General features: G+C 46.7%; 1 protein-coding gene across 5 annotated transcripts in view; it reads left to right on the forward strand.

The window, feature by feature from the left end:
* slc2a9l2 (solute carrier family 2 member 9, like 2) overlaps positions 1–15,192 on the forward strand; it is a 98,546-nt gene that overhangs the window by 75,329 nt on the left and 8,025 nt on the right. For all 5 annotated transcript variants that reach the window (XM_018735417.1, XM_018735419.1, XM_018735420.1 and 2 more), the window contains one exon: positions 2,212–2,339. In XM_018735417.1, the coding sequence (XP_018590933.1) occupies positions 2,212–2,339 (128 nt within the window). The remainder of the gene's footprint in view (positions 1–2,211; positions 2,340–15,192) is intronic.

Consider the following 15,192-nt stretch of genomic DNA (forward strand, 5'->3'; position numbering starts at 1 on the left):
GAGCCTGAAACAGTCATTTCAGGTGTAGTTAATTAATCAGCGAAGATTTAAGACCAACGATGCCTTTTATTTCCGACATTTCAGCACAGTGAGGGAGGAATAACGTCAGTTTGTGCGCGTTCAGATGTTCGGGACTGTCATTTTAGGAGCACGGCCCAGTGTTGCGCGCTCCTCCCGTGCGCACGCAGTCCATGCGCGTTGGAACTTTCCGCTCAGAATCCATCACAGTGTGAACCTTGTTGAATTGTACAGTTTACAGTCAAGAGAAGCACAGCAATGTTTTGCTTCGCACCTGGGGCATTCATCGCAATCAGCGGAAATGAAAATCCTTGGACGGTTTTAGCTCTGATGCCGTGTGTGGATGTCCCAGGTTGCTGGACAGAGACCTTTTCCTTCCAGCTGGACCACTTTGGGTTGAAGGAAGGGGACGCCATCCTTTTGAACCCTTTCGCAGCCGTTCAGGCTCCGCGCGTCTGTTCCTGTTTCACTCTGTTGGTCACTAAGGGCAGCGGCACGATGGGAACACTACCTACATCATCTGCATTGACCGCCATTAACGGCACCACGCACATTACACGTACGTGTACGTTTATTCGTTCGCTCATTTATTCATGTATTCACGTATTCATTCAGCAGACACTTTTCTCCAAAGTGACCTACATCTCGGAGAAAAAAAGAGTTCCTTACATCAACAGAAAGAGAGATCTGGATGCAGACATGTGCTTTTAGAGTTCTAGAGCTCTACAGTCCATGTGTCACATAGCACGGTATAAACCAGCGTGCGTTACGCAAGTAGCTGCATGAAGGATTTTAGCTATTAAACATTAAACATAAACACTTACAGGTTTATCGTGCACTTGCGAGAAACTGATCTCACTAAAACATGGGCAAACATCCATCATGAAGAACTCTAAGAGTTTCTGGAACATTATTATGTTAATATTTATTTTGGTGGTACAGCAGGTAAAGGAGCCTCACAGCTCTTGAGCCGCTCAGTGGACATGGGTTCGAATCCAGCTCAGTGTGTGCATCTCTCTCACCATGTTTGCACTGCCCACACACACACCGGCAAACCATCTCTGCTCCTCCCTTGTCTTAAAAAAAACACATAACTGGTCGTCAAGGGAGCGATTCAACTGTCTGGCACTTACACTCATCGGCCACTTTATTAGGTACACCTTGCTAGTACCGGTTTGGACCCCCTTTTGCCTTCAGAACTGCCTTAATTCTTCGTGGCATGGAAGATGCTGGAAACATTCCTCAGATTTTGGTCCATATTGACATGCTGGCATCACGCAGTTGCTGCACATTTGTCGGCTGCACATCCATCATGATAATCTCCCGTTCCACCACATCCCAAACGTGCTCTATTGGATTGAGATCTGGTGACTGTGGAGATCATTTGAGTATAGTGAACTCATTGTCATGTTCAAGAAACCAGTTTGAGATGATCTGAGCTCTGTGACATGGTGCGTTATCCTGCCGCAAGTAGCCATCAGAAGATGGGTACACTGTGGTCATAAAGGGGTGGACATGGTCAGCAACAATACTCAGGTAGGCTGTGGCATTTAAACTATGCTCAGTTGGTATTAAGAGGCCCAAAGTGTGCCAAGAAAATATCCCCCACACAATTGCACTACTACCACTCTGACTCTACCATCTGAATGTCGCAGCAGAAATCGAGACTCATCAGACCAGGCAGCGTTTTTCCAATCTTCTCTTGTCCAATTTTGGTGAGCCTGTGCGAATTGTAGCCTCTGTTTCCTGGAGCGGCACCTGGAAACGCTTCAATGACATTTAATACTTTTCTTGCTATATTTTATCTGATCAATGCTTTGTGAATATTTTCAATTCTTCTTCAATTCTAAACACTGCAATAAGTTACTGTGTTACAGTGAATGTTTTCAGATGCTGTATTTTCATTATTGTGAACGGAAGTACAATCACTCAGTCACTGTGATTCCCCATGTGCAACATTCCACATCCAGGTGTGGCACGGATTGACCGGTATTGTGTACAGGAGGAAAAGTCGTCGTCCCGGTGTTGAACAGTACGCTCCTCAACTGGGTCCATCTGTGTTCCACATGAAAGTGTCTTTGTTAAGAGGTGTAATGTTCATCACCACTCACAGGGGATTCTCTGCTCCATTTCCAAGGGTTAACAAAGGTGTTCTGACCCGTTGTTCTGACACTCCTTCTGTCACCCCACCAGGTGGAATACCCTTCATCCTCACCGGAGAGCTCTTCGAGCAGTCTTACAGAGCTGCCGCCTTCACGGTTGCCGGGACGATCAACTGGCTGTCTAACTTCGCAGTTGGCTTGCTCTTCCCCTTCATTCAGGCAGGTTTGCCACCATATCTGATGCTCCTCTTCTGCATTACGTAGAATTACCTTCCTCAGCATTGTGTGTCATGTGGAGCTGTTGAATCACTGCAAACTGATGGAAGAGTCCTCCTCTCAGAGCACTGCGGAGCTCACACTTCTTTGTCCACGATACAGTTTAGCTCGCTGACCATTTCCTTCAAGGTATCCTTAGACTAGACATAGGTGTCTCCTTTAGGTTCTACTTCTTATCCAGTAGTTTGTCCCTTTGGAGCCAAAGCAATGAGACCCGTTCCAGAGACAAAGTAAGTTCCGGATGCAACTGGTGTTGAAATACCTACGCAGCCACACCTCTACCTCTCTATTCTTCCAAATCAACATGATGCCTTCATACTTTGTTGCATATCATTACCCTCAAAGCTCCGAGGTCTCCGGGAGTCGTCGCAGTGGGTCAGCGAAGAAAGCCCCCGCGTCTTTTGCTATTTTTCCCTTCCTGTCCCTCTGCAATAATCATTTGCCTGCTAGCGGTGTCCCTGTGACCTCTGATCAAGACATCGCCCGGTCCACCCCCTCCCCGGCCCAGCCCCCCGGGTCACTCGTCCCACCCCTTTGACAACACTCTCCACTGCTTCTGCCGCCGTTCTTCTTTCCCATCCCCTCCTTCCTCCGCTCCATCCTGCACCTCGTCCTTCCGTTTGCAGCTTTCGGAGGCGGCCGCCGAGCAGTGGATTTCCTGCGCATGCCAGCCAGAGAAGCCGACTGCCTGTGATTCTGTGTGATTATTAATTTAGGGTAATGATGGCACCCGCTGTGAAGATCACAGCCGCAGCTCCCTCGCTTCTCCTCCCAGCTCTTTAGCGCGAGAAATGACTCCATGCCACAAGGCTGGAGCCGAGCCCGAAAAGACATTTAAGCCTCCGCCCCCCGCAGGGGTCAGCTCATCAACAGCGGGCAGCAACGGTGGTTGAGACACTGGACAGTGATTAAATGGATTTACAAAGGATATTTGTGCTGTAAAATTTGCTGAAGGGAAAGCCTACGAGGGGTAGCTGCTCTAGATTAAACATCTACAAGGACCCCCTGTGGATCGAGGAACGGTGCAACAAATGGTGCTGTCATGTACTGTTTGTATAAAACAGGCACCGGAACAAGAAATGTTCACACTGCTGTAGAAGAGAGATTAGCAGCGGTGAAGGAGACAGATAAGGAGACACGTGAGGACAAGTCTTGTTTAAGGAAAGGACACATTTTAGTGCCGTACCGCTGCAAGGGGCTCATCGTCAGTTTTAGTGTGGACTTGATAGGGACAAATTCTCAATGCTCTCTTTCACATCTACAGCGAAGGTGTCCGCTGTTCTTCGCCTTCCAACACCCCCCCCCCCACACATATTATATACAGGGATATACAGGGACGTTTGTCTCAGCAAACTAGAGCAAGTGCCAGGTGGATCCTGGGAATGGCTGAGTCACGCATATTATGGGCATCATGTATCATCTGAAGACTCATCTGTCCATAATACAGTCGTCCACCGTCCAACGTCTCTCTTCCTTTCCCATTTGAACCTTTTAGTTTTATTTGCCAGTTTCGGATGAGGCTTTTTCAGTGAAACTCTTCTCGAAGGCCAGCATCCCAGAGTTGTGTTTTCACTACACACACACACACACACACACACACACACACACACACACACACACGCACGCACAGACACATGCACACAGTCATACTTTTTTAATTCAACATTAGAAAAATGGCTGTATAAAGTACTTTTAGCATATATTAGAACTTTTACACATAAATAATAAATTACACATTAAAAATAGAGTTGCAGCATAAATTTGAACAGTAAAATACTTCAAAATGAAGTGTAATCATTTCTTCCCTTTATCTATGATATCATGCTCAAGGTCGCAGTGATCCAGCGCCTGTCCCAGAATCGCAATGTGCAGTGCTGGGGCTACACCATGGACAGGACACCAGTCCATCGCAGTGCAGCCACACACTCGCTCAGTGACCCATTCACACACTTTGGGCAGTGTGGTGTCGCCAGTCCACCTGAACCTCACGTCTGTGTGACTTGATTTGACTCGCTGCATCCTAGAATGGCGAGGTTGCAAATCCTCATCTCAGCGGCTACCTGTAAGGTCTTGCCGGTCTCGAACATGGTCCTGACGTTCCGTGTCCCGATGGTGATGGTGGTCCTGGTTGATGCTGTTCATCGGCCCTGTGGCATCAAGACTAGTCTGGCTTTCGCCACTGGGCTTCATATTATCTCCAGCTGGAGATCCATCTTCTCCCAGGCCCGAAAAGCTCTTTAAACCCATTAGAAACCCACTTAGACACAGGAGAAGAAGCAATCTCCAGACAGGCTGGGCTGAATTCGAACCTGCACCCAAACAGCCCAGGTGCTGTGAACTGCACCAGCCGTAAGGAACATGATACATGTATGTAATTAATGAATATTGATATTAATTCATTATAAGCCCATAAGCAATGCACATGTGTGAGCTGTGCTGCCTAAAGAGAGGTCGCTATTACTGGTAGGTTGTGCAGGTTCAGTTGCCGATGGGACCGTTAACCCTATGTGCTCCTCGATGTGTTCACTAAAATGAACATTAGCAAACGTGGCGGCGGAAGTGCACCGTCGTCAACCGTGCAACGACTGCGTTCCGTTTCACCACGTGCCCCTGGACAAGGCTGTAAGGGAACCCCAGAGCAACACACACACACACACATCTTCAGAACCGCTTGTCCCATACGGGGTCACGGGGAACCGGAGCCTAACCCGGCAACACAGGGCGTAAGGCCGGAGGGGGAGGGGACGCACCCGGGACAGGACGCCAGTCCGCCGCAAGGCACCCCAAGCGGGACTCGAACCCCAGACCCACCGGAGAGCACGACTGTGGGCCAACCCACTGTGCCACCGCACGCCCCCCCCGCAGAGCAACATCCCCCGAAAATCTCATTGACAGCCATCGGTGGAGAAGTTCTGAATTCTGAACTCAGCATCCTGTTTCCATCCAGCCGGATCCACAGGGATGTTTAACAAACTGCGAGGAGCTCTAGTCTCTTTGGAGGAGGTTTTCTGGGCATCACAGCAGATGAACGTTTTCCAGAGGCTCTGCCTCCTAGCTCACGCTGAGCTTCCCATGATCCCCTGCGCACACTCTTCACGTTGGCCTTTGCCCCGGAGCCGAAGCTTCAGGGCGGCAGCCAAAATTCAAAGTGACGGTCCTGTTCGAGTGAGACTGAAAGCATCTTTTATTTTCATACAGAGACGTTATGCCAATTAATATCCAAGCATGAGTGACCACTGAGTGCCCAACGTGGAGTTCAGGTTCGCAGAGTTTTACTGGCATTAATTACAGGAATGTGAAGAGTCCAGTTGGAACTGAAAGACACTGACAACTGTTGGGACTGAAGTAATTGAACGCAATGCAGTTTGCAAAAAAATTATGAAACGATAAGAGTATGATCGTTATAAATGACCAGAACAAATGAGAAAACAGATTAAGAAGAGAAATATAGAGTAAAATACAATCAGCATCATCTTCGGGAGGGAGTTACACACTAGGAAAGTCTCACACACACACACACACACACACACACACACACATCCAGTGCTGTTTTAAATTTTTCAGTTTCCTACAAACCAGAAAAAACACATTACAGCAGGGATGTTTAATAGCAGTTTATGGCAGGTTTCTGTTCTGTTGTCTGTTGTTTCTATTTTTCTATAAAAATAACCCACTGCGTCACACTGAGCTCTTCTCCTCTCATTGTAATGTTATATTGAAAAAGATAGCACATGAACTCTGAATAGTTTTATGTTGCTGTACTTTATTCAATAACAGCACAAAAACAAAACAGTTCGTTCATGATGGGGGGAAATGTGCACCCTTGGAGTCAGGAGTCAGGTGTTGTTGTTGCTGTTGTTGCTCGCTGTCAACTCATGGCCACTCTATGGATAGTTGAACCGGCTAAGAGCGGAAAGTGGGGCGTCCACGGATGTGGTGATCGTGTCGATCCACCGCGCAGCTGGCCTTCCTCTTTACGTTGACCTTCCACGTTCCCGGCATGACGCCCTTTTCCATTGACTGTTCTCTGCGCACGATGTGTCCGAAGTCAGAGAGTCGAAGTCGCGTCGTCTGACCTTCCAACGACACCTTCGGTTTGATCTGCTGCAAACCCACGCATTTGTTTTCCGGGCCGTGCGGAGGTTCAGTATACATACAAAAATTCATGTAAATTGGTCCTTTCCACATTTTTTTCCCCTCTTTGCTTACGCGTGACCCGGAATCAACGTATTTCTCAGTAACTTTCAGCAAACTGGAATACAGAAGTCAGCTTCTGGCTGTGGATTTAGAGGTGAAGCAGGGATATTAGCTGAGTTAAGATATTTTCTCATATTCTAATCAGTCAGGGAGAAAAAATGAAATGTTCAGATTCATTTTGTTGTTTTACATTTTTTCTTATTATTAAAATCAGTGTTTCATGTAAACTTTTTTTTCTCTTCAGTTGAGGAGAGTAAGGATTTTATAAACCTTAGAAATAACTATTTCTGAGTCCGTTTGGTTTAGCTATGTACAATACATATATATATATATATATATATATATATATATATATATATATATATATATATGGATATGTGTGTGTGTGAGAGAGAGAGAATTTAATTTTTTCTGGGTCTACTTGAAAAAAAAATCATTCTAACACCTCTGTTTTATGTTGAAGGGGGGTGTTGGTGGCGTAGTGGGTTTGGCCGGGTCCTGCTCTCCGGTGGGTCTGGGGTTCGAGTCCTGCTTGGGGTGCCCTCTGATGGACTGGCGTCCCCTCCTGGGTGTGTCCCCTCCCCCTCCAGCCCTGCGCCCTATGTTCCCAGGTTAGGCTCCGGTTCACCGCAGCCCTGCTCGGGATGAGCGGTTTCAGCCAGTGTGTGTGTGTGTGTGTGTGTGTGTGTGTGTGTTTGTTTGTTTTTGTATTGCTGGAAAGTGTTTTCTCCACATTCCACAGCAATATTTCGAGAGCTATAAGCCACTAAGATAGCGCAGTAAGCCCTGATCATGTGTAGATCCCCCGATGTGATTATTAGCAGTGACACACAGTGGTGACACGTTCATCTCACTCATGTCCTCGTTTTGAGTCCTGTTTTCTGTCCCACATTCATGTTTTCTCATCACAGCCGGCAGCCTCAAGGCCATCTCTGTTTCAGCCTCTCCTGCCTCGCACCACGTACCAGTCGCAAATTCTCTTTCTAGTAATAAGCTCCCCCTTCATGCATCTGTGCGGAGGACCCAGGACTGGCCGTGTGAACGTGCAAATGCACAAAGTCACATGTATGTTCTCCATGCGCCAGAGCCCACATCCAACAGTTTGCTCATTTACATGGCGCTTTCCCGAATTTTCATCGCTCAGATCTTAATTCATGGGTCTGTGTGTAAAAGTGCGGATGTTCGCTGAGATCTCCGGCTCTCGTGACACTGACCACGGCTGACGGGCAGGGTGTGGCTCTCGCATCCCATCGATTCATTAGGGCTTCACTAGCCAAACTCATACTGAACCGAGCCTTCAGCTGGGGCGGCGCTCGGACTCACCAAGAGGGTTCGGTCCCACGTTTCGCACGCGGCACTGGTACCTCTTGGCCGCTCTTTCCTCCTTTCCCGGCAAACGGGCCTCCATTAGGAAAGTTCCTTTTCCCACAGCTGCGTCTCAACGTCTGCTTGGCCTGCAGGGAGGTGGAGACCAAGTTGTGGTCTGCACAACTAATTTGGACTTTACTTTACTAACCCGTTAAGGATGAGAGACGGGAAAATCCATAGATGTAAAGGGAAAGTAAGATTTGACGGCAAGATCGATTGGCCGAGTGACCGGTTAGAGGTGAAGGGGTCTTTACTGCTTTGGGCCACCAGCCCAACTTGGTCACATCGACGCAACACAACAACGTGACTTGACACACTCGAACCGCAACAGTGACACTAGTGCAGGACTTTACAGAATCACAACAACACACACACATGCGACCTCACACATGCAGACTAATAGAACACACTTGCGTTATCTGCACAACACACTCGTGTCTCCTTTTACCGTAAAACAACCTCGCTCGCTCTTCACAAACACATCCCTACGCCCGCAAAGGACATACAGTCGAGTTGGTGCGCTCACATGACCCTGCACGGACGCAGCAGTAGAGTTTAGAAACAAGCGGCCCGGTTCTCCCAGTAAATGTCAGTGTGAGTCCGCACACGCCGGCGGACCCATCGCACACCGGCCTGCGAGGGCAAGGCTTCCCAAAGCGCCCGGAACGGAGCGTCGAGCTTCCTTTGGCGTCGCCCGTTTGACAGCAGTGTGCGACGCAGCTCCGTTCCGACACACGCCTGCGCACCTGGCTGCCTGTGTGGCACTTTTCGCACTTCCGCCGGTTTCTAAAAAACCTTTTGTGTTGTATTTCACAGTCCCGTCAACTGGACGTCTTTCCTTCCCGCGCTGTTAAGTGCAATACGACCGTGAGCGACGACCTCGGTGGGCCGGTCTGGCGTAGGTGATGTCGTGGAAAAGCCCAGGGCCACCTTTTCTCCATCGTTTCCGTTTTCCGATGAAACGCCACCTTCTGTTCTTGTGAGCAATTTCATGATGCTTTTTCAAAGGCCAGTTCTCACTTTGGAAATTCATCACCTTTCGGGCCACGTGAGTGAGGCTGGAGCGTCCACTCCTCGTTCCCCACTCCTGACGGAGCGATGGCTACGGAGCCCTGCGAGCTGCTGTGTGTAAACATTAGTTGGCGCTCGAAATGGCGAGATATAAAGCAGAGTGACGTGTGTGTGTGTGTGTGTGTGTGTGTGTGTGTGTGTGTGTGTGTGTGTGCGTGTGCGTGCGTGCGTGCGTTGGCTGGGAATCGCATAAAAGGGTGAGTGTGTTCCCTTAGCGTTTTCTCGTAGAAATATTTATGCTTCCCTCCCTGCTTCAAGCCCAAGAGAGCGTCACTGTCACATTCTTCGTTTTTCTTTTTCTAACCCGTTATGAGTCATGTTCATATATGTACAGTGACCTCCTTTGTTATAAATGAAAATATTTCACTATTTCTTTCATTTATTGTGTGACTGCAATGAAAACTCAGGCAGGTGAATTTATACAAATATCTTTCATTGAATAACTCAGTAAAAATGAGTAATTAGGAACTGAAGTCTTTTATCGTATCGTACCATACCGTACCGTACCATTCCATACCGTACTGTACCATTCCATACCGTACCGTACCGTACCGTAGCAGACCGTTCCATACTGTACCATTTCATACCATACCATTCTGTACCATATCATTCCATACTGTACCATACTATTCCATACCGTACCCTACCACACCATTCCATACCGTACCATACCATTTTGTACCATACCATACCATACAGTACCATTCCATACCATTCCATACCATACTATACCGTACCATACCATACCATAAAGCAATGTCATTTTCAATGTGCTGGAGTCTTGCATGACTGCTTGTTTTCTGGTTATGAAAAACTGCAACCATATACGTATTAGTGTCTGGGAAAAATCTTTTTTATCTTCATATAAATTCCTTGTATGTGTGAACATTTTTGGCAATAAAGCTTGTTCTGATTCTGATTCTGATTTACGGACACAAGTACAATTATACCTTACTTAAGACAGCTCCATTTCGCACTACTTTGTTACAACATACCTGCCAGCGGAACTCGGAAGTGCTGCTCTCTCTCTCCCTCTCTTTCTCTCTTTCCCCAGACAATGTCACGTAAGCACCGGTTCTTTAGCCTTCGCTGCCCCCATTCTCTGTGTATGGCAGCCTGGCAGTTCCAGTGCTGTAAAGTGGCACCGGGAGCCCATTATTCCCAGTCGAGCTGTGTGATGTGCCTGATGCTCCCTGCATCCGCTTAGCTCGGTGACTCTAAAGGACTGAAGGAGACACTGCTGTCCACACGCCGTCCAGCTGGTACACTAGAGCATGAGCTGCACATCATGTAGAGCGCAAGGACGGGTGCAGCCGTCTCACACAAGCTGGACAGGGGACTTGGTGTGTTGGAGCAGATTGGTCCTCTGATGTGTGCTGTGCTGCGCTGCTGTGCTTTGATCGCTGTGAGCCCATCCTTACTGCTGTGTGTGAGTCATCAGTGTGACCCATAGCTCAAATGCAGTTCTAGAACATGCTTCTCTCACCTCTTACATCTTGTAAAAGATGCACAATGAAAGTTCATTCTTGTTCTGCTCTACGTGTATTTTCACCTTTCCAATAAAATATAGTGATATAATTGTCCCCTTTAACACTGTTTTGGTTAGTGTTCCTTGTTCTATCCTGAGTACTGACCGGAGTATTACCGTATTCCTTCTCTCTCCTGGCAATTGTCCCATAGATGTTAAGCACGCACAACAGGGTAACGCACACGTTTCCGGAATGGAAATCTCACGGAGAGCTGCTGCAGATGCTGTTACAGTCAAGAGAAGTCGTTCCCTTGAGCAACAGCTTGGAGCTCAGTGCCTCGTCACTGAACTTTGTAAACAGATAGAAGTGTAAAAACATAAAAGCATCCATACAGTCACATGACAAATGCAAACACAGTGCCAGTGTGCCCTTCGGCAAGGGGTTTAAACTCAAAGGGCTTCAGGAAAGTAAATGTGTTGTGTAAATGAAAACAAACACCAGAATCCTGAAAGGAGGAGGATCATTTAAAGGAGCCTTTGCTTGGGGAACTGGGGGTTGGGGGGGATCTTGGTGGACATTCGCCTGTCCCGCATTGACTGCCTTACTTTGTCTTCTCGTACTTTTTCATGTACTTGTATTCATTTATAAGACTCTTTTCTCCACAGCAACATCTCATAGAAAATACTATGTGTTCATTACTTGAGCAGAAACAGACTCTGTGATACACACGTGTGACTCTTAAGTGTAGTTTCTTTGTTTCTTTTTACTGTATACACCAATGTTCATCACACGAGTAGCTACATAAATCTCAGAATACTGACGATTCCTGATCGCACACACATTTTCAGAACCGCTCGTCCCGAGTGGGGTCGTGGTGAACCGGAGCCTAACCCGGCAACACAGGGCGTAAGGCCGGAGGGGGAGGGGACACACCCAGGACGGGACGCCAGTCCGTCGCAAGGCACCCCAAGCGGGACTCGAACCCCAGACCCACCGGAGAGCTGGACCCGGTCCAACCCACTGCGCCACCGAGCCCCCGATTCCTGATCACCTTCCTACTATTTTCTTTTTTTTTTTTTGAAACACACAAACATTTATGTTAATTACAGGAGTAGCTGTGTAAAGGTCTATCTGGGCATGATCATAAAGTTATGGTGCGTGAACATTTACACCATACGTGAACTTAGATCACGGGCAAAGTGAGTTAGACCCTTTTTAGATGCGGACAGAGATTCAGCAATTCCAAGTGAGGGGGGGGGGGTCGAACCAAGAACCTCTGTGCTTTACTTTTTGTGCGCAGGACCACCAAGCGAGCAGAAGTAGACAAACTAACGGGTCTGGCTGGGGTGTAGCGGTTGATCGAGTCCTGTGAATATCTGAGACCAGTTCTATTGATGTATTTGTAGACAGTAACTAGGGTCTTGAATTTGATCCGGGCAGCTATAAGAAGGCAGCGGAGAGAAATGAGAAGAGGAGATACATGGGAACGCTTTGGCAAATCAAGCACAACTTTTACCACGGTATTCTGTATCAGCTGCAGAGGTTTGATGGCAGTAGCAGGAAGGCCACATAGGAGAGAGTTGCAGTATCCAGACAAGATGTCACCATGGCCTGGACAAGTAGTTGGGCAGAGTCAGTTGTGAGGTAGGGACGGATCCTGCGAATATTATGCAGGATGTATCTGCAGGTCCGGGTTGTGGCTTCGATGTGCTGAGAAAAAAACAGACTTGAGTCAGTTGTCACTCCCAGACTCTTGGACCCTTCTCCCAGAGTGTCGGCTGTCAGTGGACTGTTTCCTGACCCTCGCTGGCTTTTGGGATTAGGGTTTTAGACCTGTGAAGGATCCCAGCGAGAGATACAGTGTGTTTCTCTGTCTAACTATATCCTCTAAGGACAAGACGTAGACGCTTTCCTGCCACAAGAGTTTTCCATTTGGACTGTCACTTTGTAAGCCTGAGATGCTCCTCTGAATATTTAACAAGTTAGCTGTAGTAAAAGAAAAGCAAGGGGTGCAATGGGATGCTGATCAAAGAGCTGTGCAGCATGTGCTGCGTCCATGTGGGTGTGTCTCCGAGTGCGTAACGCAGCAAAAAGAGCCGCAGACAATTTACATACAGGTGCAGCTTCCACACTCTTACAGTATGATTACAGGATTGGACAAACATTCCACTTTGCTTTGGTACAGTTTCTTATGCATCATCAACGAACACTCACATCGCTGTTTGGGTGCGTTCCTAGACAAACCGCTGAGATCCTTAAAATGCGTTTTTCCACCAGTATTTTGCTAGTTGTTCGCCCACATGTTCTGCTTGATAAGTGGAAATTAATTGTCCGTTTCCTCTGCTGGACCCAGGTACAAAGTGCCAGGCAGATAGGAGGTGGTCTGACAATCCCTTACCCCCCCACGATATTCTTCTTTCCTCAGCATACAATACTAGTGTAGCTACAAGTTTTTTTGTTGGCTGTCAGCACTAGGAGTTTTGTATGCTCTTGCTCTGTACTCTTTTTACATCACTTTTACTCTTTTGGGTGACACTTTTCTCCAAGCACCAAGTTATAATGGCAGGAGACCTGGATAGTTTTATTTCTCCCTTTTAGGGTTAGTGTCTTGCTCAAGAGTACATACAGCAGTATGTGAGATTCAAACCAACACCCTTCAGATCTGAAGGCAGCAGCACTAACCACTGTGCTCTCAGCAGCTGTTTTTCAGCACTTTTTCTGAACTCGCTGTCATTTTCACTACTTGTTGCATATCTCCCTGTAAATTTTTCATTATTTCTATTCTGCTCTCTGAGACAGCCTGTTGATAAGAACACTCTACAAATATAATTGAATTGGTCGAATTAATAAGCTTGTCCTGTTAACATATAACATGTGCTAGACACTTTAGTCAATAATATGCTTAAGATCCTCTAGACACCCAGAACTTCCTTGCAGGAGCATTGCATTACTGTAACTGTAAACCTCTGAAATAAATATGTTGTGTCATATTTTTTACCAATTTTGGGTCACATTATTTATTTCTCTGATGCTTTTCCTCAAAGCAATATAGAATATTAAGCGAATTACAGTGATGTACAAGAATGACATTTGGTCAATTCTTACTGGAGCAATTTAGGGTAGGCACTTTATTCAAGTGTACTACACCTGAGATTCGAACTTGAGCCCATTGAGTGTAAGCTAGTGGCTCTAAGCTCTCTTCTACCTGCTGCCCAGTCTACCTTTTTCTTCCATTCATCCTGAATTAATAGAGCTTTAATTCTACATCTGTCCCTTTGCATGTTTTTGACATTGAAAAATCAGTTTCTGTAAACCAGACATTGAAATGCAGGTGTGTCCAATAAATGGATGGTCATCAGTGGTTTGTCAGTTGGCCACTGACCTTGACCCCATCTTATTGTCCTTTTTTGGGTTTATGGATATTTTCAACTTATTGTCCTGGCTGAGACTCCACTGCTTAAGTGCCTTATCCATCATCGCCTCATAGACGGCATCCGAATCCACGTCAGGTGACTGAATCTTGTCTGTGGGTTCAGTAGTCTAGACACATCTCAGAAACATCAGTTATGTACATGAAGGTGGTTCTTGTATATGTTGAGACATCCTTAGTTGGCAAATATTTGCATCTCCTGATGATGTTGCATGGGTACATGTTCAGTCTAAGTACAGAGTGCAGGCGTTTCTCCTCAGCTTTTCTCAGAAGGTCTTTGCTGCACTGGGTTGTGCATCATCGAACAAGGTTCCAGTGCAACTTTTCATAGGGCAGGTTGGGTGATTATAGCTGTTATAGCTCAGTACCCCTTTCACGTTCAATAATAAAAAGCATCCTCCTAAAGCTCTGATCTTGCTTTCTGTCTTTAAAATTCAGTACTTTTTCCACCGCTGCCTGTATTTGCTTTGCTTTCCTTTGTTGGTCTCAATTTTGAGATGTGCATTTTGAGAATGCTGTAGATAAAGCATTGTGTTGCATGAGTGCTACATGTACAATATAATCCAAACATCCTGATGCTCTTCACCACTACCACAGTGCACAGACAGTTTTCCCCCAATGTGAAAGCCAGCATCATCTCCGCAGAGTGACAGAGAGGCACCGCCCAAGTTGCACGTGCAGCCATAGGCTAAATGAAGTAATGCAGAGAACCAAACAATTTCCTGCACCTTTTCTGCTATCAGGGAGAATACAGCGGTGCGAGGCTGGCGGGTAACAACCGAACCTTTAATTCCCACTGGCCCCTCTATTAAGTTCAATGCGGAAAATATCTCATGATTCCATTTGGCTCAGCAGAGAAAAATTCTAAAAACAGAAAAACGAAAAAAAGGAATAAAGCCTGTTGAGAAGATTTTAGCCATGACTGAGCAATGATCATGATTCATTGTAGGGTCCAATTACAGTACATTTACATTTATTTATTTATCAGATGCTCTTCTCCAAAGCAACTTCCAATGAACTCTATGTAGTATTATCAGCCCACACACCTTATTCACCACGGTGACTTACGCTGCTTACACTGCCTCCGCCCGTGAGTCTCAGTCTGGGTTCCAGCATTTCCTGGGTACATCAGGTCCCTCTGCCAGGACAACGTGATACTTTCTGAGCACTGGAGCTGTCAAAAATCTGTTTTCTCTCTCTCCTCACCTCTGCCCTTGTCTCTTGCCTTCACTGTTTCTCCCTGTATGTCTGAATCCACCAT

The sequence above is a fragment of the Scleropages formosus genome, chromosome 11 (genome assembly GCF_900964775.1).
Source record: "Scleropages formosus chromosome 11, fSclFor1.1, whole genome shotgun sequence".
Taxonomy (NCBI): domain Eukaryota; kingdom Metazoa; phylum Chordata; class Actinopteri; order Osteoglossiformes; family Osteoglossidae; genus Scleropages; species Scleropages formosus.